Below are 21,685 nucleotides of genomic sequence, written 5' to 3'. Positions count from 1 at the left end.
GAAATATTTTGGGCTTGAAACACTCCATCTTGAAACAATTATTTTCAGGTGGATTATTCTAGCTTTATCAGAATTTTGATACTATTTCAACCCCAGAACTGGAACAATTCCAATAAAAGCACAGCTATTTTTAAGCTTGAACCATTTCAAATTTCAAACATTTCACACTTCACAAATCAGGATAAGACAAAGAACTGTTGGGCAAGTAAACCTCAGAGAAAATTTAGAAGGCACATTACATGTCCATGAGCGTCATTTTGTTGATCCCTAGCTCAAGTAGGCCATGGAAAATTCAGCAAGGAATGAAGTATGGGAAGGAGGAGATAGATTGTTTAAAGTATGTGTTCCCTTGAGAGACAGTTTAATAAAATACTGGTTTAAAATTATCTTCTTACACAGTATGAAAACCAGTATTCTGAAGATTTACATTTCTAGTTTCTATGGTCTTTATAATAGTAGAAAGCCCAGGAATTGCACTTCACTTTTTTATTAACAGGGACAATTAAAAATACTGGCGTATAGAGTAGCTATCTTGTTAGCTTTTACTTTATTAGTACAGAAAAGGTAATTCTCAAGAACATATGATACATAATATGGAATGAAAATGCAGGCTAAAATATGAGAAAAGGTTGTGGGAACTGGTATGTCTAGTCTAACGAAATGAAGGATTAGGAGTGACATGATAGCAATCTTCCAATATTTAAGAGACTGTCACAAAGGGAGGGGGACAATCTATTCCCCAAAGCATCTGGGGGCAAGACAATAAGTAACTGATGGAAATGTATCAAAGAGAGTTTCAACCTAGACCTAAACAGAAATTTCCTGACTGAGAAAATGGCTTGCCTTCAGAAGTTGTGGGTGTTCCTTAACTGGAAGTTTTTAAGAAGATATTGAACAGCCATTTGTCCAGAGTGGTATATGTTCTGCTTTGGCAGGGGGTTGGACTAGAAGACCTCCAAGATCCCTTCCAACTCTGTTATTCTGTATTCTGTAGATTTGGGACAAAGCAATATAGTAGAGGTCCATTGGGTTTTTAAAAGAATGAATTACAGATGCTCTGATATTTAAAGTAAGACAGTTTTCTAAAAAAAACACTGCTTTATTGGCAATATATGTGCATTTTTGGCAAAAGTGCATTTTTGGTAAAATTGCTTTCTCTTTTTTTTGTTCCCTTTCTTCTTTAGAAAAATGAGATTCAGTCAAAATTTGAGTAAATAATTATGGGCCCAGATGTGCCTCTATTGAATGACCATAAGCAAGAATTCCTGTTAAAGCGATTTCCACAGACCATTTTGGGTGGCCCTCAATTTAAATTTGGATACTGTGCACCTTCTTACGTCTATTTGAATCAGATTCTTCTCTTCTTGATACCATGGATTCTAGGTGGAATTGGAACACTTATGTATCAGTTAAATGTTCTGCAAGACTATTATACAGCTGCACTTTCTGGAGGACTAATGCTTGTTGCAGCTATTATTGTTCAAGGAATAAACTTGTATGCCAGGCAAAATACTGCACCTGTAGAAAGAATGCATGTCCACAATATACTAACAGAGGAAGATGAGTGGGAGTTTTCTAGCTGTATAGGTTTAGAGACAATCAAATTTATTATTCCAGGCAAAAAATATATAATTAATGTGTTTTTTCACTCACTTGTTGCTGGAGTACTGTGTGGCTTAGGGACTTGGTATTTGCTGCCAAGCAGAATTGCCTCCTTGTACGGAGATAATATTGGAACAACTGTGGTGATCTTCATATTTGGATGGTTGACGGTGTGTATTGGAGAATACTCCTTAATTGTTAACACCGCTTCAGAGACTGCTACTTATCAAGCACTGGACACATGTGAAATTGTTCCTCTTATGAGACCATTCTACATTTTTGTCTTCATAGCAGTGGATCTTGCTCACAGGTAAAAAATATACAAACTGCAAAATAATGATTAGTGCTGTTAAAAGGATATAGCTTTGTAACTAACTTCTTTGATGGACTTGGCCTTATTTATAGATAGATATAGATTTATAATACAATGAAATGTTGGCAGAGCCATATTGAATCTTTTTCCATTTCATTTTTTTCCATTCCAGAAATAATATTCTTTTCTACTTCCATTTAGATTTGTTGCTGATGCTCTAGCTTTAAAGTTGATCAATCAGGTTATGCACATTATATTTTTGTCATTGCCTGTCTTATGGACTTTGGGGATTCTGCCTCCGTTGGATGCACTTTTTCTCTGGGGAATGGAACAAGTGTTGGAACTTGGGCTAGGGGGCTCACCTATGTCAAGTAATGTAAGGTAAACATTATTTTATATAACTTCAGTATTTCCAGATGGTTAAGATGTTAGCCACAATTAAAAAACCTTGTCGTATCTAAAATGTGAAGGTATTTATTCTGGCATAAATTTTCATGGATTATGACTAGTTCATAGTCATATTATTATTGAGAAGCAGAATAATCCATTAGTGAAATCAGGTAAAATTACCCACATTTTATTTTCTGGTGATTTCAGTAATTATATTCCACACATACGAATCATTGCCTCTTATACAAATAGCAGCCTGAATAAACATAACACCACATTTGTTTGATGAAATTTTCACAAATTATTATTAAAGATGCTGACATTCTTTAGAAAGCACTGTAATTCAGTTATATATCTTTATACATTATACATTATATATCTTCTCAGATAAATGCAGGCATCCTACCTTGTCTTGAGTCCTGAGTCCTAGACTGTAGATTACTTCCTAATAGTACAGTGGAATAGATAAACCAATTACCATAGGAGATATAAACTTTCTCTGAACTGGTTATGTTCATGCAGAAGTTGAAAAGTCTTCTATTGTGGATGCTGTAACTTGGATTCTTATTTGAATAAAGAGTTATACAGTTTTTTTTTCCAATTGTGTAATTTTATGAGGGCTGCTAAGATGTCTTCTGAATACTTTACATATTAAAGCTGCAGGCCTTTGTACCTTCAATACTGTATGTATAGCATGATGTCACCACATTATATATAATGGGCAGAATTTTATAGAAAGAGAAATTGTTTCTCGTATGTATGTATGTATGTATGTATGTATGTATGTATGTATGTATATATATTTCATACTGCTTAATTGCCCATCTCCCTCAGAGAGTGGCTCTGGGTGGTGGGTTTAATAAAGTAGGAAAAAAGTGAGTGAAAATAGGTGAACTCTTTGTATAAATTCTTTCTTTCATACATATTTTTTCTCTCTCTTATTACAGGCTGCTAGCAATGTTTATCATTTCTTTGGGAACAGCTATTGCATCTTACTTCATCCCTAACACCCTTGGTGTGGTTCTGTTCATGACTGGATGTGGATTCATACTAAGTCTTAATCTAAATGAGATTGGATTAACCTTCAAGTATACTATGATCAGCTATTTAGCTTCCAGCAAATTTAAAAACACATCTTCCTGTAAAACGCAGTTTGTATGGAGGGAATTAATATTCTATTTCATTGTATTGACTTTTGCTCTTCTGGAAGCTGGCTTATTGCACTCCTTCCTTGGTTTTCAGACATTTTCCAAGACTAGCCTCCAAGGTGTTATTAGTTACCTATTAATAATATTGCTTCTTGTTGTATGGATTCTCAGAGAGATTCAAACAGTGTATTTGTTTGGATTGTTCCGAAATCCCTTTTACCCAAAAGACCTAATGACAATGAATGTATCCGGAAAGAAGGAAAAGAACCTCAAGAAAATTGGTACGTTAAGAAAGATTTTACTCACTTTAGGTAAGAAATCTCAATTTCCTCTTTTATATAAATGCACGAAGAATAACATGCATCTTATGAAATGTATGAAATATGTTAATAGAGCAAGGGTAATGTGATGATCAGATCAGAAATTGAGTAAAAGCATATTTCCAAACTAGTGCTTTTTCTGAAATTGATTTCCTCCCCCATCTTAAAATTTAATAGTTTTAAGTTTAATCTAACATTGAAAATGGTTAATAGCTGAGGAGAGACTGAAGGTTTTGCCTACAAACTTTGATTTGGGTGGTGGTGGTGGTGAGCAGTTTATGCACCCAGGATTTATCATATGCAAACAGATGATGTAAATTCTGAGGCATTTCACATGTGGGAAATGATATTGGCCATTAGACAATGCTAGTTATAGTTCATGGAAAAATACTAACTTGTTTGAAAAATATTAGGTCATCTGACTTCTCATTTATTAACCATGCAAAGGAAAATTGTTACCAAATATGTAACAATATATTATTCAATTCTTAAAATGTTGCAGTTTCCTCAATCTACTGGTTTTTAGTTGTTAGTCGTAGAGTAATAGTTTGATGTTATGTCAGGTTTGGAGCTAAAGTTTATTTGATTTGAGCATTTATATGTTGAATTTAGATTATGACTCAATACTGCTTTCTGAAATCGAAAGATCCGAGTAATGAAATGATTAAAATGATTTTAGAATTCTGCATGCCAGAAAGAATTTTCCCTTTTCCAAAGTACTACATTCACTAGAGAGCATCACTTATATTTATTTGGCAGTTTATATATATTCCACTGTTCCATCAATAAGTGACATTTGTAAGAAAATAAGAACATGAGAAAACTTTATAAATTGTTCAATCTTGTATTTACTTGCTTCCCTTTTTTTTATCTTCCCAAAGAATTCCAAAGAGAAATTAGAAACAAAATAAAAATCAGAGGAGCATATAAAAACTGAATAGAGCTATTTATGCAGTTGAAGGTTTTATACATAGTTCTTTGTATAAGACAAATATTCCTGTACCTTTTTTTTTTGTAATTTCAGTGTCACCATTTGCTATGATAGCATTTCTTTCCCTAGACAATTCCCTACATCATCTTTCATCCGTATATATTTCCATTGGATTTTCAAGAAGCTTTAGAATGGTAAATGTCAAATATTTTATGCTTTTTATAAGATAACCCAATACCTTGCAATGTAACCATTTGGATGTATTAAATAAAATAAGAGAACTCATTCTAATTGGAAATTACTTGATCCCGTGAAACTAAAATTGTAGAGAATGTTTTTTCTGTATGTCAGGACCAGTATTAAATCTAAGCATTTCTACTTAAAGGGTTTTGGGTAGCATTATTAGATAAATCATTGCTTGACCTCAAACATGGCAATTTTTGGCTTGGACACTAATACAAAAGGATATGTTTTTAGAATGACTGTGTAGATAGAAGCTTTTAGCATTTGGTAAACATTGATACAATAACATTCCATTAACGGCCAAGATGCATTATACTCAGCTCAGTAAATTCCTGTTTTAATGAAGCATATTCAAATGCACACCATAGCAGGCAGCCACATCTAGCTGAAACTTGGCTGAATGTGGATTCTAGAAAGGGTCATCCTAATTAGTATTTGTATGGGGAAACCACCTAGGATTTTAAAGGCTGTTACTTAGATGGGGAAATTTAAAAGCATGCAGGTACCCTTCAGTTAATGACCTTTTGTTCAGCAATCATTCGGAGTTACAACAGTGCTAAGCCAGTAGGCTTACAGCCAGGGCTCAAAATCATGGCCATCACAGTGTCCCCTCAGTCATGTGATTGCAATTTGGTGCTGGGCAACAAGCTCACAATTATGATTGTTGTAGCATCTTGTGGTCATTTGATTGCCATTTGTGACTTTCACTGCTGGCTTCCAACAAGCAAAGTCAATGAGGAAACTGGCAGGTGGTTACAAATGGCAATTGTGACATTGCACCTAAAAAAACCACAGCAGGAAGTAGCAGAACTGCCATTGAAAATCAGTGCAGTTGTGTGACGTCACACTTTATAATCACATTGCTTAGTGATAAAGTTCCCAGTCCTAATTACTGTTATTAACCAAGGACTGCCTATATTGGAATAAGCCAATGTCTTATTCTATAGCTCAATATGTCCATGAGAAACTCAGTGGAAATATCCTTGAAACCATCAGGAGTCAAACCCAGTTTGAGAGAGACTTTGTGTTATGTAAATCTGTGTCTGCAGAATTGTATCCCAAATTTCCTATATATTTCATTTATTCTCTTCTCCAAGTATGTTCTTATTCTTCTGTTAACAATATGGAGTCTCATGTATTTTCACATGTTGAAATTAGAAACTGGAGAAGCCAGTAGGCAATATTGTTTTATTGTTCTGAAAAAATGGTTATGTGTTTGATCAATCGTAAACTGTAAATGTAGCTTATATCTCTATAATTAAACTGCAAAAAATACTTGTTTTAGGTGTGGCAAGATACAGAGCATGCTCTCTTGGATATGGTGGTAGTGTCTGCAGTGCAGTTGCTGGTGTTCACAACTGATCTGTGGTGGAACAAAAGCATTGATACAGGAATTAAACTCTTACTGGTAAAACGCCTTTATTTATCACATTTTACTTATGTATTTGAACCCCCATTTGAGAAACAAACTAGAACCAAAATGATAGGGAACTACACTAGAATTTACTGGATAAAAAGTCTATTTTTAAAAAAAAATACAATAGTGGAATGCAATCCATTAATATGACTTGCCTCCAGAAGTTGTGAGTGCTCCAACAGCGGAGGTTTTTAAGAAGAGATAAAACTATTTGTCTGAAATAGTATAGGGTTTCCTGCTTGAGCAGTGGGTTGGACCAAAAGACCTCCAAAGTCCCTTCCAACTCTGTTATTCTATTATTTCATTAGCAAATGTAGATTTTGTTAGCTGAATTGGATGATAGATGATTTTCTTCTAGAATCCCAAATAATTTGCATTCTTCTCTGGAATAGACTTTGACAGCACACTGCAGGTTATAGGGATAGAAAGGGAAAATAGATCTTGTTGCGCTAGCCGAGAGATTTTAGTATGATGTTGAATTCCATTCAGATTTGAAATAAATGTAAAGTAGTAAAGTTTTAAGTTGTTTGCTGAGAAAAATAAATCTGCCACTCAAAAACAAGGCTTGAATAGTTCAATATACTTGTAATTATTCTGGTATCAATAAAACTGTCCTGTTCTTCATAATCACCTGAGCAAGGCCTCCAGTAGATTATTTTTGAAATTGGGCAGATTCATGTAGGTGTGCATAACTGATACATTTTTGGTCAAGTTTTAGACTATTCAAATCTTAAGTTTAAGACTTTCACTTTGAATTAAACTCTGTGACATATTGACAAACAGGACATCTGTCATAATGCTTATTTGCCAGTTAATCTGGGAAAAACCTTCTGATTTTTCAAAAGCAGCCTCATATCATTCTCTATTGGCAAAGTTAATTTCCTCTTTTTACCCTCCCTTCAAAATCAATTCAGATTCTTCAATCGAAGTTCAGAAAGCTTGAGCTGCTTCACTAATGCAAGTTCAGGGTCTTTCGTGAACACTCCAAATGCTTTAGAAAAAAGAAGCATATAAATGAAGGAAAAACATTATTGCTATTTCTCTCTTATTAGGTTGGAATTATTCGGAGTCGGCTGTTTCAATTTGTTTCAAAATTGCAGTTTGCCATTACTGTTCTCTTGACATCGTGGACAGAAAAAAAACAACGCCGGAAATCCACAGCTACTCTGATTACACTGAACATTGCTTTCTTTCCAATTGTATTGGCCATCATAATGCTGTCTTCATTGCTTTCTTCTCCCTTGCTATCACTTTTTAGTCTCCCAATATTTTTGATAGGCTTTCCAAGACCAGTCCGAAGCTGGCCAGGACCTGTGGGCGTGATGGCCTGCATAGGTCCTGATGCTGTATATTATCAACAGATGATTCCAAGTTTAAGGACTGCATTGCAATCAGCATTCTCAACAGGCAGGTTAGGTAAGTTAAAAATTGATTCTGCTCATGAGACCAACTGATCTAGCATCCATGAACTTACCCTTATCTGCAAAGGAATCTCTGCTGCAGGTTTCTAGACACTGCAGGACTGATTTACAGGCTCTTGTGTAATAATATCATAGATGTAGGAAATTATTTGCTGATATAATCTGAGTGAAATTTCAGTATCATAGAAATGAAAATAGAATTTCTTCCTATACTACTAAACTGATGCTTTGGTTTGCTTGTAGATTATATCAGATCTCTGTTCCATGAGCTCAAGATAGCCTACATGTATTCCCTGATCCAATTTAATCTCTACAACAAAATCCTAAGAGTAATTTGGCTGAATGATAGCAATTAGCCCAGAGTCCACCCAATGCAGCAATGTAGGTGATGGGTTTGATTCTGTAATGATTGGAGAGAGAAGAAAAAGAGATGTTTGAAATTTCCACAACTATCCAGAGATCTAAAAGCAGTAGCCTGATCATTAGGGGCTATATGCTGAGGGAATTAAAAATGTTTTTATTTTTTTAAAAAACAACACTCTGGTCTTTAATGGGACTCTTGATTAGGTATGCTTAACCTCAGCCATTCAGAGTCGCTTCGAATTGTGAGATGGGTGGCAAATAAATTTCATCACTTTATATATTCAGGCTGAGCATATTTTATCAGTTTAGGCAGCAGTGTAGAATTAAGTTTTTGATACATATAAAAATGGTAGCAAGAGAATGCACTCTTCTTATTCAGCAGTCCTAAAAAGGCTATTTAATTTTCAAGACATAAAGGCAGGTTTCTTGAATTCACTTTTAGGCTATTCTGAAATTTAAGATTTTCAGCTGTGATAGTTTGGGCATGACTGGAAATTTACTGATGCAGTGATATTTCCCTAACCTCAGCCATTCAGAGTTGCTTCGAATTGTGAGATGAGTGGCAAATAAATTTAATAATAATAATGACCTCTGCAAGTATATCAAAGAAAGAGAATTGATGTAACATTATATTATGTACAATAGTGGAGTTTTATTTTAATATATATTTGTAATTAATATTTTGCAGAAAATTACAAAACTTTATTAAACTCCAGCTGAAATACCTGAAAATTATATAGTTATCAAAATGTCACTAATTCTTTTGTCACCGGGATATTTTAGGAATAGCATTTTCATAATTATAAGGTTCTGTTCGTGTTATAAAACCACCACATTTATTAAAATTTCTAAGCAGTAAAATATCTGAAAAAATGCATCTAGAATTCATATCTATAATAAGCTTCACATAGTGGTTTTAAACTGAATCCATAATACAATCTAGTTTGTTTATATACTTCTTTTCCATCATGTTATTATATTATGTGATTAACTTTTATTAAAATGAGGACAGTGTAGATCAAAATATCCTTGAGTAAAAGCTAATCCTTATTTTGAGATTCTTGTTTCCAAAGGTTTCTGTTCACCTGGATCCCACTACTTGTGCCGTTTTCAAGACAGATTAATATGGATCCTTGTTTTAGAAAGAGGCTACACTTACTGTTGTCTTAATATCAAGGCAAGTAGCATTAAAAAAGCATGTGCTTTTCTGCTGTAGTTCTTTTATATATTAGTAGAAGTTACCATATTTCTTAAATGTACAACATATATGAACTAGCTGCCTAATATAACTGAGAAGAGTTGAAAATAAAAGCTCACTTGATTCACTTAAAAGCGATTCAATTTTCTATTAAGTCGAAAACAACAGCCATTTTCACTAGTTTCTATTTAAGAGGTCATTGTATTTTCTGACTACATATACAGTAGCCTATTATTCTCTCAATATCCATGTTCAGAAACTAGCCAAAATGGTGCCACCATTGGGCTAGAGAACCAATAAAGTATACCAAAACAAATACATACAGTGTGTATTGGGAGGAATGAAAGTCCGATAGATGGGGTGATGGGAGGGAGTATCTTCTAGAAAGAGCTTGGATAGATGGATGAAAGTTAATCATAATACTCCACGCTTCAGTCTTTTATGCTTTTATCCTTCCTTCCTCCAAAGGCTTGTGTTGCTTTCTCACTTATCTGTAATAATCATAAAGAGGAATATGAGAAAGTAACTGGTCCAGCGTACTTCATAGCTATGAAAGAATTCCCGCCTGAATATTGCATTCTCTTATGCCTCAATCATTCCAGTCTACATTATAGCTTAATGTGGTTACAATTGCCTGTTTAGCAGTTTTCACTATATTTACTGCTCCTTTATACTTTTAATTATTATTACTGTATAATAATATAGAATTGTGATGTATTTTTATTCTTAGAAAGTCGGGGATAGATTTAGTTTAGTGGTACAGAATAATTCTGCAGTTCCAATTTCTGACTTCTCTGTGTAGAGAAAGAAAATTCCTATCTAATAACCCTTGTAGCATTATTTAACTTACTTGGAGAAATGGAGGAAAAGAAGATAAAAACAGAAGATTTTTTTTCTCTTTATTTTTTGCTTCTCCACTATTTCCAGCTTGACTTTCCTTTTGTGTTATGAAAAATGAAGGAATCAGATATGGGACTCATTACAAATTGTCATTGTTTGTATTTTAGCATTTTTAATTCCATTTCTCTAGTGAAAATGTCCCAGATAAAAGTAATCAAACACATCTTGAAAGTCATCTTGGATAATCAGAGCAAGAATGTTATCTAACATTACTGATTCTCATAATTGTCCCATATAAGTTGATACTGAGATACTTTGTAAAGTTGTGCACACTCTGAAAATGAATTGGTGTCATTTAAACATCACTTTATTTTTAATAAGCAAATTTCTTAGAACAGCAGCACCTTTTTGCAAGTTTAAGCTAAATCCTCAAAAAGTTGGATGACTTTAATGAATAGCACAGAGGAACTGTTTTTGTACAAGATTGGAATGCTTTTTCTGAATCATTTTTAAATTATGCACTGCCTTATTTATTGTGAGCAAATCATAGCACAAATCTAAACCCTTGCTCTGGGTTTAAATGGGAAACAAAGAAATAAATAAATAAAGGAGCATGATGTGTTAGTATGGCTTAAATGGTTAGCATTGGTTGGCTGATGAGGAACATGATCTTTGCTCCGCCCTCTTCTTCTACATTGTTTTTATTCTTCTAATTCCAGATTGTTGTGATACCCAAATCAAGAAGTAAATAATATTATCCTCAATATTAAGATTTGGTATGGTTCAGTAAATTTGTATGCATTCAACCTATATCTGAAACATTGTGCTGCTTGGTGTCTGTACAAGTACTTGAAACCCCTTGGGTGGTTTTTTTTTTCCCCTTTTAATCCAGGGTTTAGAATTACAGGAAACCTCCTGTCATACTGCTGAAGCTCACAGAGTTGATGATATTTTTGCGATGGCCTTTGAACATCAGGAACATAATAAGAGGTTCTCCCTCAACCCTCATTTTGGAAATATTTTAACACCTTGTGCTGCTCTTCCTGTAAAACTCTACTCAGATGCCAAAAATACCTTATCTGGAATAATTGATTCCCCTGAAAATCGGAAGCAGTTGAAAGAAGACTTCATAAAAGTACTCTTATGGATGCTAGTTCAGTACTGCTATAAGAAGTCAAAAACACCTAGAACTCTTGAAAAGATGTCTAAACCCCAACAGGAGTACTCTTCAGCAGGACCATCTGAAGTTTTAAATAAAGCAATAGAAAGACCAGTTTCATGGAAAGAGGAAGATGGACTCAGTGTGGAATCTACAGAAGAGTGGACTGATGATAGCAATCTCTTTGATGATGAACCTAGCAAAAAAACATTAAAAACAAATGTCACAGTACCACAAGGTGGTTCACCAAGACCTTTCTATTCTCTTCCAGGCTCAGTAGAAATACATACTACAGATGATGAAGTACTTGAAGTAGCCAGTGTGAATAAACTGTATAAAACAGTTGTTCTCGGTCTTCCTGTTGTAGATGCTGGAAAACAGTGGGGAAATATGGATTCATCCCCTATTAAATTCAGTAACTTCTATTCTGAGTTGTTAAGCATTCCTGAAGAATGGAGAACCGCGCCATTATCAGCTGCCAAATTCCATCAGATGAAGCAGAAGTTTCCAGTAGAGTGGTATCATTTTTTACTTCGCCAGCTAGACCTTTTTCATTTGAAAGAAAACCCTTCGAATTTACTCGAAGATCTTTTTAAAGACACTGCTTTGAAGGATTTGTATGTCCAGAGTGCCTTATCCTGTTACATTGCAATGTTTGGATTAGAGGATACTGTTGTATCTCCTGGTCATATTTTCAGAGCCTACAATGGAAGCCTTCCATGGTCAGTCTGTGTGGACTGGTTAATAGGAAATCAAGAGTTATATCAATTAACACTAAAAACATTCAGGTAATTTATCTAAGAATAATATTCTGGCTATAAAACAAATATGTGCCTTATATTTATAGTCATATAAAAGGTATACAAGTCAAATTTGTCTCTTAGTGTCTTCAGGGACACAAACATTCAGTTTACAGTTTCTCACTCTTAGAATTCTTAGAGGTCCTCTATCCACATGCTAATCAGGATCATCCTCATCCCTGGTAAATATCTAAGCCTAGACAAGGCCAGCTAGATCCTGCCAGCTGAAGAAACATATATCCTACATATGATCCAGGAGAGGTGTTTCTGGATCATGGTCTATGAGTTGGCTGTCCCTGTTAGTCTGTCAGAGGCCAAAGGTAAAGATGAGAAGACAATCCCAAAAAGTTTCCATGTATAGCATTTCTATGCTAATAAACGCTCCCAGTTAAGATTTTGATTTGGAAGGATGTACTTTATAGGTAATACAGAAACCTTGTGAAATGGACGGACTGGTATTTCAGGTATATTTTCTTTGTAAAAGCCTTACAGCTAGAATGGAAAGGGGCATTCTGAAAATAGTATTGCTCATTAAGTCAAAAAAAGTAAACTGTCAAAGGCTTCCAAAGCTTCAGAACAGGAGAGAGAGCAGTGTCGTATGCTACAAAAAGTTAGTATTGGTGAATTTTTAAAATAACTATTCTAAGAGATCAGTTTCTATAATGCTGTAGCAGAAGAGCTATTGCTTTGTAATGAAATCTCACTAATGTGTTCCTGAAATTCTCAGTGACAAAGTTTTCTTATACAGGTAATCCCCGAGTTACGAGCGTTCACTTAACACTCGTTCAAAGTTACGTCATGAGTGCCCCCTAGAGCTTATGAGCAAGTTCTGAAATTATGAATATTGCAGCACCACGGCAGTCGTTCACTCTTACAAGCAACCACAATGGCTCTGCAACATTCACTCTGGTTATTCCCTCCCTCTCCACCCCTGCCTGGGTCTCCCTAGGCACCAGGCCTTCAATACTCACTCTGCGAAAATCGAGATCCTCCAAACATTCGGTGCATTCGCAGAGAATGGAAGCCTAAAGTAACGTGTGATCTTGTGTGATCTCATGGTACTTTAGGCCTCTGTTCTCTGCAACAGAGAACGGAACCGAAGCCAGGGACGCTTCCACATGCCTACGGGGCATTGGAGGCCTTTTACAGGCCGCTACCACCCGGATGTGAGGCTGGGGAATGCTTCTGTGCCCCCCCAGCCTGATCCGGGTTTCAGAGGCCTTTTCCAGGCCGCTGCCTGCCTGGATTTGAGGCCAGGGAACGCTTACGTAGCCCTGCGGCGGCCTGTTTCTGGGTGACAGTGGCCTGGAAAAGGCCTCTGGGGCCCAGATTGGGCTGCAGGGGACTTCGGAAGCATTCTCCGGCCTCAGATCCAGGCGCCAGCAGCCTGGAAAAGGCCTCCAGAGCCCGGATCAGGCCACGGGGGGTGCAGAAGCGTCCCCCGGCCTCAGATCTGGGCGGCAGCAGGAACCGCGGCAGAGAGGAGACGGATCTTTTCCAGGTGAATCCGGCGCAGCAGGAAGGGAGGGGGAAGCATGACGTATCTTAGTGCATTGGGGAGGCCTTGGGGGCCTTTTTCCATCACTAGGCCCTACATGGTCTTCCCCACCCTGAGATACCTCATGTTCACTTAACGAGCCATGTGCGTTTTAATGAGCAAGGGAGTGATCTTGTTTGAGGTACGCGATTCACTGCGAGTTTTTGAGTTACGAGTGGAATTCGTAGGCTCCATTACACTCAACTCAAGGACTACCTGTGTTGTGGCAAGAAAATAAAAGTGTTGCATAAGAGTCAATAGTTCCTTATGCACACCCTCAGCTAGGAGGCAGATTGTTATGTATGTACATTCAGTGCAATATACAAACAGCAGATACATAATGTGAATTGTCTCAAGTTTGCCTAGTGAAATTCAATAAAAGATTATAAAATATCACTTTTAAATTACGCACAAGAATCACTTGGCAATGCACTATCTTATTCATCTACTCCACAGTCTATTGCTGTCCAGACCATTTGGTTTGAAATAATGGTACATGTATTAACTTTGTTCCAGTATTCAAGGAGGGAGGAATTTTTAATATGTCTTCTCGGTATGAAATTGTTAGAAAATCATGCAGGTTCAAAACAATTTTAAATTTTGCTTTGATGTGTTTAGATTAGCAAATAAAATGCCATGCCCAACCAGATGAATATGTGCTGCCTGATAAATGCTTAATGAAAAAGGAGAGCTAAGTCAACATATTGGAAGAAAATTAATAACGATCTGATTCACATTTTGCCCTAGGTTATGGCAGTCAGCTAAGCTATAATTAGTGAACTTCCATATCATGCTAATCTATATGTTATAATGTACAAACCTCTATACCTTCAGTTTGCTAAAGGCAAATCAACAAATTTGATTGTAACTTAGTCTGCTTTCTAGAGCCAGTGATTGAAATTACTGGCCAAATAACAACAAAAATTTATCATCAAAAGACTAAAAATAGGAATTCATGGGAGATTATGATCTTAATATTGAGAAATTGGATTTGAATTAACAGTAGTAGTTGGAGGCTGTATGACTGCCTTCATAATGCTTGCAATATATGGCCCCAAACATATATGATAGAGATGTTATCTGTCAAATTGATAAGTTGTCTATCAAGTGGATAACTAAACCTACTACTATAGATCTGCCAACCACTTATATATCATTATAGAGGCTATTCTCCAGATATATCTCTAGAATTATTCTGCTTTTTTCATTATATATTTCTTTGTGTTGTGTGTTTATCAGATATACAGTGAAGCTTATGGTTGATAAAGCAAGCCTGGGTCCAGTTGAAGATTTTAAAGAGCTGCTAAACTATCTTGAAGAATATGAAAATGACTGGTATATTGGTTTGGTGTCTGAAAAGGAATGGCCACAAGCTGTTTTACAAGAAACGCCATATCTTTTTTCTTTGGGGCATGATCCAAATATGGTAAGAGATTCCTGACTTTTAAGTGGATTTTTCACTAATATACCACTTATTCCATTCTTGAATTTAATGGCAATACTTACATATGTTTTCTGTTGCTGTTTGTCAAGTAGTTGTTTGTCAAGCTGGTGTTGTGATCCTAGCCCTCTATTAGTATAAACAAAAAGCCTTCAGGAATAGGTGGCATAATTAATTAATTAATTAATTAATTAATTAATGTTTTCATTATGGATTTAGATGGCAAAGCTAAGTATCAATGGAGGACTTGTTTCTGGAAAAGTCTGTAAATAATTAGTTTATTAATGTTAATTCCTTAACAAAATAGCTTAAGACCTGTTTCATTAAAAATCTGCCTAGTGATTAAGATATCCACAGCTGATTGTGACATTCATTCTTGTGGAATCCCATTAGAGAAAAACTGCTTATGTGTCACTTCCAACTTCAGAATTTGCCTTTGCAGTTGATATCATTTGCTTTGTTTTCAGAAAACATATTAAGTTATGTTCTAGGTGTCTTTTTAGGGTTTAAAGTTTCATTGTATGAATATTGTTTAGTTAATTCCTGTACTTAATCTTTTAAAACAAAGATGCTCAATTTTTTTCTCGGCTGAGGGACTTTATATTTTGGAGGGCTGCATTTTTTTTAAAAAAAAGTGGGATCATGACATACAGGTAGTCTTTGTCTTTAAACACAGTTGAGACTGGAATTTCCATCACTAAGCAAAGTAGTCATTAAACGATTCAACCTTGATTTTATGACCATTTTGCCACAGTTGTGAACCAAATCACACAGTTCACTTTGTTTGTCCCTGAGGAAGGTTGCAAATGACATCATGCAACCTCAGGATGCTGCAGCAATCTTGAATACATGCAGTTGCCAAGTGTCTGAATTTTGATATGACCATGGAGATGCTGCGATGGTTGTAAGTCACTTTTTTCAGCAGCATTGCAACTTTGAACAGTTAAATGAATGATTGTAAATGGAGGACAATCTGTACTAAAATGGATTATGTATGTGTAATATGACCACTCTCTAGCCCTGTTTTGACATTACCCACCTCTATCATAATTAAAATTGCAATTTGATAACCATTTTTAGAGACTTTTAGAATTCCAGATTTCTGTTTGTGGCCTGGAACCTCAAACTGATTATCTCTGTGATAAAAGCACTGTAACAATAATTTGGGACCAAGGAATAAAATGACTGACATAACAGATGATATGCATCCAAAGGAAAAAAAACAAAACAAAACTTGAAGAATAATACAAAATCTTACAGGCTCACCAGCTTCCCAACTGAAGGCCTGGACAATATCCCAGTTTTAGTGCTTTTCAGAACATCATCAGGGTGGGAGCCATGCAGATTTCCGAGGGAATGCTACACAGGTAGACCTCAGCTTATGACCACAATTGAGCCCAAAATTTATGTTGCTAAGTAAGAAATTTGTTAAGTGAATTTTGCCCCATTTTATGACTTTTCTTGCCACATTTGTTAAGTGAATCTGGCTTCCCCATTGACTTTGCTTGTGAGAAGGTCTCAGAAGGTGATCACGTGACCTTGGGACATAGCAATGGTCATAAATATGAATCAGCTGCCAAGCATCTGAATTTTGATCAGGTGATCATGGGGATGCTGCAACAATCATAAGTGTGAAAAATGGTCATAAGTCACTTTTTTCAGTGCTGTTGTAACTTTGAATGGTCACTAAGTGAACTGCTGTTAAGTTGAGGACTATCTGTACCAGAGGCACCGTGACCTAGAAAACACATGTCCAAGGTGTCACTAGATGACATTTTTTAATAGAAGCACCGAGTCTGCTGAATTGTACTGGTTGGGATTCGGAGTCTTCTTCCATTAACCCGTACATTAAAAGGAACGTAACTTAAACTGGTTATGTTTTCTGTGGTTCTCTAGACCGACCATATCTTGATCAACAGTTTTCACAATATCCATGACCCGGATTTTTCTTAGTGAAGAAAAATAAAATCTGATTTCTCTGCAGCGTTCAAAGACAAGGTGACTCTTTGTACTTCTCTTTATTTTTCAGGGAGTTTACACTTGCAGGATACTCACGCTTCAGGAATTCCTAGTACAAGTGGGAAAACTGAACGATGAAGCTGTCAGAGGACAGTGGGGGAATCTGTCTTGGGAGCTGTTGTATGCCACAAATGATGATGAGGAACGCTATAGCATCCAAGCACACCCCGTTCTCCTGAGGAACCTGACCATACAAGCTGCAGATCCTCCCCTTGGCTATCCTGTTTATTCTTCTGAACCTCTTCACCTGACTTTCTTGTAGTTCCCAGGATGAAGCCACTTCATTCCACTGAAAATAAGTGTGGAATCGGAGCACTTCGTTGGAGAAGAATTTTGACCATTTGCCTTTCAGCATCAGGGGACTATGGGAGAAGACTTAATGCAGGCAATAAGAAAATTATGCATTTTAATGATGTATATACTCTGTGCATTTTATACAAAATCCCCCAAATCATTACCAATACTGTATTGACAAGTACTTTCCACAAGGATGTAAATTTATATACCTTAAACCATATATAAGTATTTTACTATAAGACAGAGGTTAATAGCATAAGTTTATTTTTTTCATTTGCTAAATCATACATTTGTATTATGAAAGGGATATTTGAAAAAAATATTTAATGTCTGTTCAATTTAAAAAAGAAACATTGGTTAAGAATTACAAATTGAATATTAGGGGAAAGAAATATCCTGGTTTCCAGCCTCATTGGGCAACCACAAGCACAGACTTGCAACCATGCTCCTACTTACAAACAAATCCTGCCTATTTACTAACGAGGAAAAAATGGGAGGTCAACAGAAGAGGTTGTGAGGATACACAAAAAACCAGAAAGCCAGGTCACAATGGGAGACAAATATACTACCTGACAGATCAGTCATAAAGTTTGGGGTTGTCAAGGGCCTGACCAAGCAGATTTACCATCATAAAGCTATACTGCTTGCAGGAGAGGTACTATAAAATCTGTATTTAGTTTCCTGTCACAGTGACAAAACATTCTGTTCATCTGCAGTTGGTAGAATTGTAAATCGTACAGTGTAACTCCAAGAATCAACACTGGTTTTTTAGTACTTCATTGTTGAATTGGAAATAGCAGATAGAAGTTTTGATTCTCCCAAGTTATTAAGCTAGCTTATAAAAAGACTGAAATGGAGCACATTTTAAGTGATTTACTAAAGGTTTCAAAAGTATGACTGAGCTCATATATTATAATAAGCTATTTATGAAGAGAACATAATCACTGTGGTTCATCTAGCATATTGTGAATGTGGCTGGGTCTTGTTTGTGGCCCTTTGCCATTCATTTTCCCACCCTCAGTCCCAATCCTGACTGGGACCAAAAATGTTGCTGTTTTTGCATTTTGAAAGGGAGGGGTTTAATTGGCTGAAATAAGCACTTTAAGCATTGCAGAAGCTTAATGCATCCATGGAGCTCCTGAAAATGGATCCTGGCCAACTCACTTTAGGAATACAGTCCCTGGCATACTATGAAAAGTTTGTGTGGGTCTGAAGCCAATGGAGATTGCACATTCCTGCAGTGGATCATAACCAAACCATGTTATAGGCTAGTGTTATATAAACCCAGCCAGTATTTGAGGAGATGGGCTGAGAAAAAGATAGATTTGAATCATCATCCTGATGTATATATTGAAAAGCCAACAAGTGAAAGAGGTAGCCATTTCATGCTGCAAAGGCAGAAGCGTTTTACAGGTACATCCGTTTTGTTGCACATTTTTGCATCATTTTTTTGCCAAACCATAAACTTTTCAAGCAGAGATTCCTCTCTTTTCCTTATGCTGGTTCATGTTCGAAAGAATGCTTGGCTGCTCCTTTCTCTTACGAAGACTTTTTGTAGTAAGAAACATCAGCATCCTGTAAGAAACCATACATGCTACTTAAGCAAGGCTATTCAAATAGAGTAAGCAAGACACCTGGAATGCTTCAATCACTTGCATATAATATGCATGCAGAACTCAGAAAAAGCAAAAAAATAAGTGCCATTAATATACAATTCCCACTCAGTTATTCACTTTAAAACAATATAAAACTGTGATAACATATAATCCATACAAAACTAGTGAATTGCAACATTTTAAGGCTTAGCTAATCCAATACACCTCCTAGGACTACATTTTTTTAACATTTAAATATGAAATCTTGAATCTGTAGCATTTCATTAAATAAAACATTTGTGTCTGGAATTAAAGCATGTTAAAAATCCTGGGATGGAAAGATCACATCTGGTTTAAATGCCCTATTTAGCATCTTGGTTCTGATAAACTATGAACTTGGCTTTGCCAATTTCCAGAATATACTTTGAGACAACTAAAAAAAAATCTGGTTTGCCTTGATTCTGTACTTGTATCAGAGAATGCATTCAGATAACCACCTTCTGTTTACATCAGAAAGTGGTAATATTTTCCTTTAAACTTGGAAATGCTTTCCCAATGGAGCTGAAAGGAATAAAAGTTGGTTAGCAAATTCTAATAAATAATAACTTCCGACTGTGCAACAACACATGATAATAATTTTAGTTCTTGGGAAGAGCTCAATACATATGATGGGAAGACCGATGGTTTGACCTGTAATAGAGCTCCAGATTATATTCTGTCACTTCTCCAAAGCGGAAAGAAAAGTGAAACCCACCACCACTGAGGAGTTGGGGAATCTCTGGTGCTTTACAGAATAGATAGCCAAAAATGTGGTCTGTTCTCTCTTTTGCATTTTGCAGGTTTAAGAGGAAAACTGTATAAGGACACAAGAGGCTAATTACCCCACAAACCCTCAACTATTCCAAAAATTAGACTAACTGGATCCGAGTCCCAAGCATTGTTAAAATGCAGTTCTCTGTATGTTGGACAAAGCCCTGTGCATTCATAAAGCAATAGGAGTTGTATACATCCGCGCTGCAGCCTCTGAGAAAGCCAAAGATCTGGAACTGGAACAAGAGGATATGTTCTGGGATGTACACAAAAACATATGTGTACAGCTTTCAGATTGTGTACCTAATATTCAAAACAGGAACCTTTGTGTTTGGCCTTCCCATAAAAGTCCAGTCCAAAACAAACAGGCATGTGCATTTATGTCATGCAGGTACTGGAACTGCAGGAACAAATAAATGCATGAGCAAAAGAGATGGAATTTAAAAATCAAGGTGGCAGCCACAACTGTGCAATTAAAGTGCATAATTTTGGATGTCCCTGCTAAAAATAGAGCTGCAGTCACTCCTAAAGGGGTATATAGAGCCAAAATATCAATTTCTTGCAAGGAGACTTAAACCTGGAGATATAAATTTGGTATTTTGTATAACTTACTGCCTTCTCAAATCAGCCAATTTAGTAGGTTTAAATGATACCAGGATAGGAAATAGATTCTATTTTAAGAACATACCACTCCACTCTTGAAGTTCTCTATCCGCTTCTTTCCCATGTTGTTCAATAGCCACCATGCCCAGGTGGGCATATACTGCCACATGTAACAAATTGCCAGGTAGGGATGGTCACTGACCCAGGCTTCCTTCACATCATTAGCCATGCTAACCAGGGTTAAGCGAGCACAGCGGTGAGTTGTCATTTTGTGAGATTGGTCCCCAACGTTTTGATTAACCTGGTAATAGAAAATTAGAGAAAATCAGAATGTGCTACAAGTAAGTCTCACTAGGCAAATTAATCTCTGTGCCCCTCCTTAAAAAATTAGCTACTTGACATTACAGAACTTCTAATGAAGATTCCCTTCTCCCTTTTGCCATCATAAGGAAAAACTAAAACTGAAAATCAGAACAAGAACAACAAAATTTCAAGTTACAAATTAGAAATAGATATGCTGTTAGAGAATGCCAATGCACCATTGCTTGAATTAAATTCCATGGGCATCCCTTTCCTGTTAAACAGCATTTAACAGTGCACATGTCTCTAGGTAGATAAAATAATGGTCTTAGCAAATCATTGCAATCACAACTTAGGGGCCCAGGTTTGGCCTATCTTGCGCTATCATCGGCAATCAAGGAACAGGGCAATAATTAACCAGAGCAGATTTCATTTGTTTTCATTCCTAATTCTTTATGAGTCCAGAGTTCATTGTCCTTTAAGTCATTTCAATCAGTTTGGTTTAGTGGTTAAGGCCCAGGCTAGAAGCCAGGAGACTGTGAGTTCTAGTCCCACTTTAGGCATGAAAGTCAGCCTGGTGACCTTGGGCCAGTCATTCTTTTAGCCTAACTCACCTCACAGGGTCATTGTGGGGAAAATGGGAGGAGGAAGGACCATTGGGTATGTTCACGATCTTGAGTTATTTGTAAAAATAATAAAGGGGAGATAAAATAATTTCCTACCTTTGAAATTTCTTCAGTAAAGACATTTTGGATAATCTGTGACTGGACAGGCCCTGGGCAGATATTGATTATACTTATCTCAGGATAATCAGCAAGCTCAGGCCGAAGAGAGTTAAAGAAGCCCTAAGAAAGAGCAGCAGTAATTTTATTACAAGGGTCTCCACAACCATGAAGAGAATAAACTATCATGTGCCTCAAAAGACTGTAACTGCATAC

The 21,685-nt window shown here is 36.2% G+C and overlaps 2 protein-coding genes across 2 annotated transcripts in view; one reads left to right on the top strand and one right to left on the bottom strand.

The window, feature by feature from the left end:
- Positions 1–1,194: 1,194 nt before the first annotated feature.
- Positions 1,195–17,659, top strand: PCNX4 (pecanex 4). Its single transcript, XM_015823821.1, has 10 exons — positions 1,195–1,912; positions 2,117–2,296; positions 3,253–3,764; positions 4,798–4,898; positions 6,233–6,355; positions 7,417–7,780; positions 9,222–9,325; positions 11,079–12,133; positions 14,922–15,108; positions 17,153–17,659. Exons 1-10 carry the CDS (start codon positions 1,221–1,223, stop codon positions 17,402–17,404), a joined length of 3,570 nt encoding a protein of 1,189 aa, XP_015679307.1. The 5' UTR covers positions 1,195–1,220; the 3' UTR covers positions 17,405–17,659.
- DHRS7 (dehydrogenase/reductase 7) overlaps positions 17,535–21,685 on the bottom strand; it is a 26,117-nt gene continuing 21,966 nt past the window's right edge. Inside the window, exons 5-7 of the mRNA XM_015823820.1 lie at positions 21,470–21,592; positions 20,533–20,748; positions 17,535–19,014 (exon numbers count right to left, since the gene is read on the bottom strand). Coding sequence (XP_015679306.1) covers positions 18,979–19,014; positions 20,533–20,748; positions 21,470–21,592 — 375 coding nt within the window. The 3' untranslated portion in view covers positions 17,535–18,978. The remainder of the gene's footprint in view (positions 19,015–20,532; positions 20,749–21,469; positions 21,593–21,685) is intronic.

This window comes from Protobothrops mucrosquamatus, unplaced genomic scaffold, assembly GCF_001527695.2.
Source record: "Protobothrops mucrosquamatus isolate PMUCROS unplaced genomic scaffold, P.Mucros_1.0 scaffold2004, whole genome shotgun sequence".
In the NCBI taxonomy this organism is placed as follows: Eukaryota; Metazoa; Chordata; class Lepidosauria; order Squamata; family Viperidae; genus Protobothrops; species Protobothrops mucrosquamatus.
This window is presented reverse-complemented; position numbering and strand designations above follow the sequence as displayed.

Bases quoted from the DNA above. Each gene is read 5' to 3' on its own strand.
- PCNX4 (XM_015823821.1), top strand. From the start codon at position 1,221: ATGGGCCCAGATGTGCCTCTATTGAATGACCATAAGCAAGAATTCCTG. The intron at 7,781-9,221 runs GTAAGTTAAAAA...TTGTTTCCAAAG, and splicing joins ATTCTCAACAGGCAGGTTAG to GTTTCTGTTCACCTGGATCC. The intron at 12,134-14,921 runs GTAATTTATCTA...TGTGTTTATCAG, and splicing joins TTAACACTAAAAACATTCAG to ATATACAGTGAAGCTTATGG.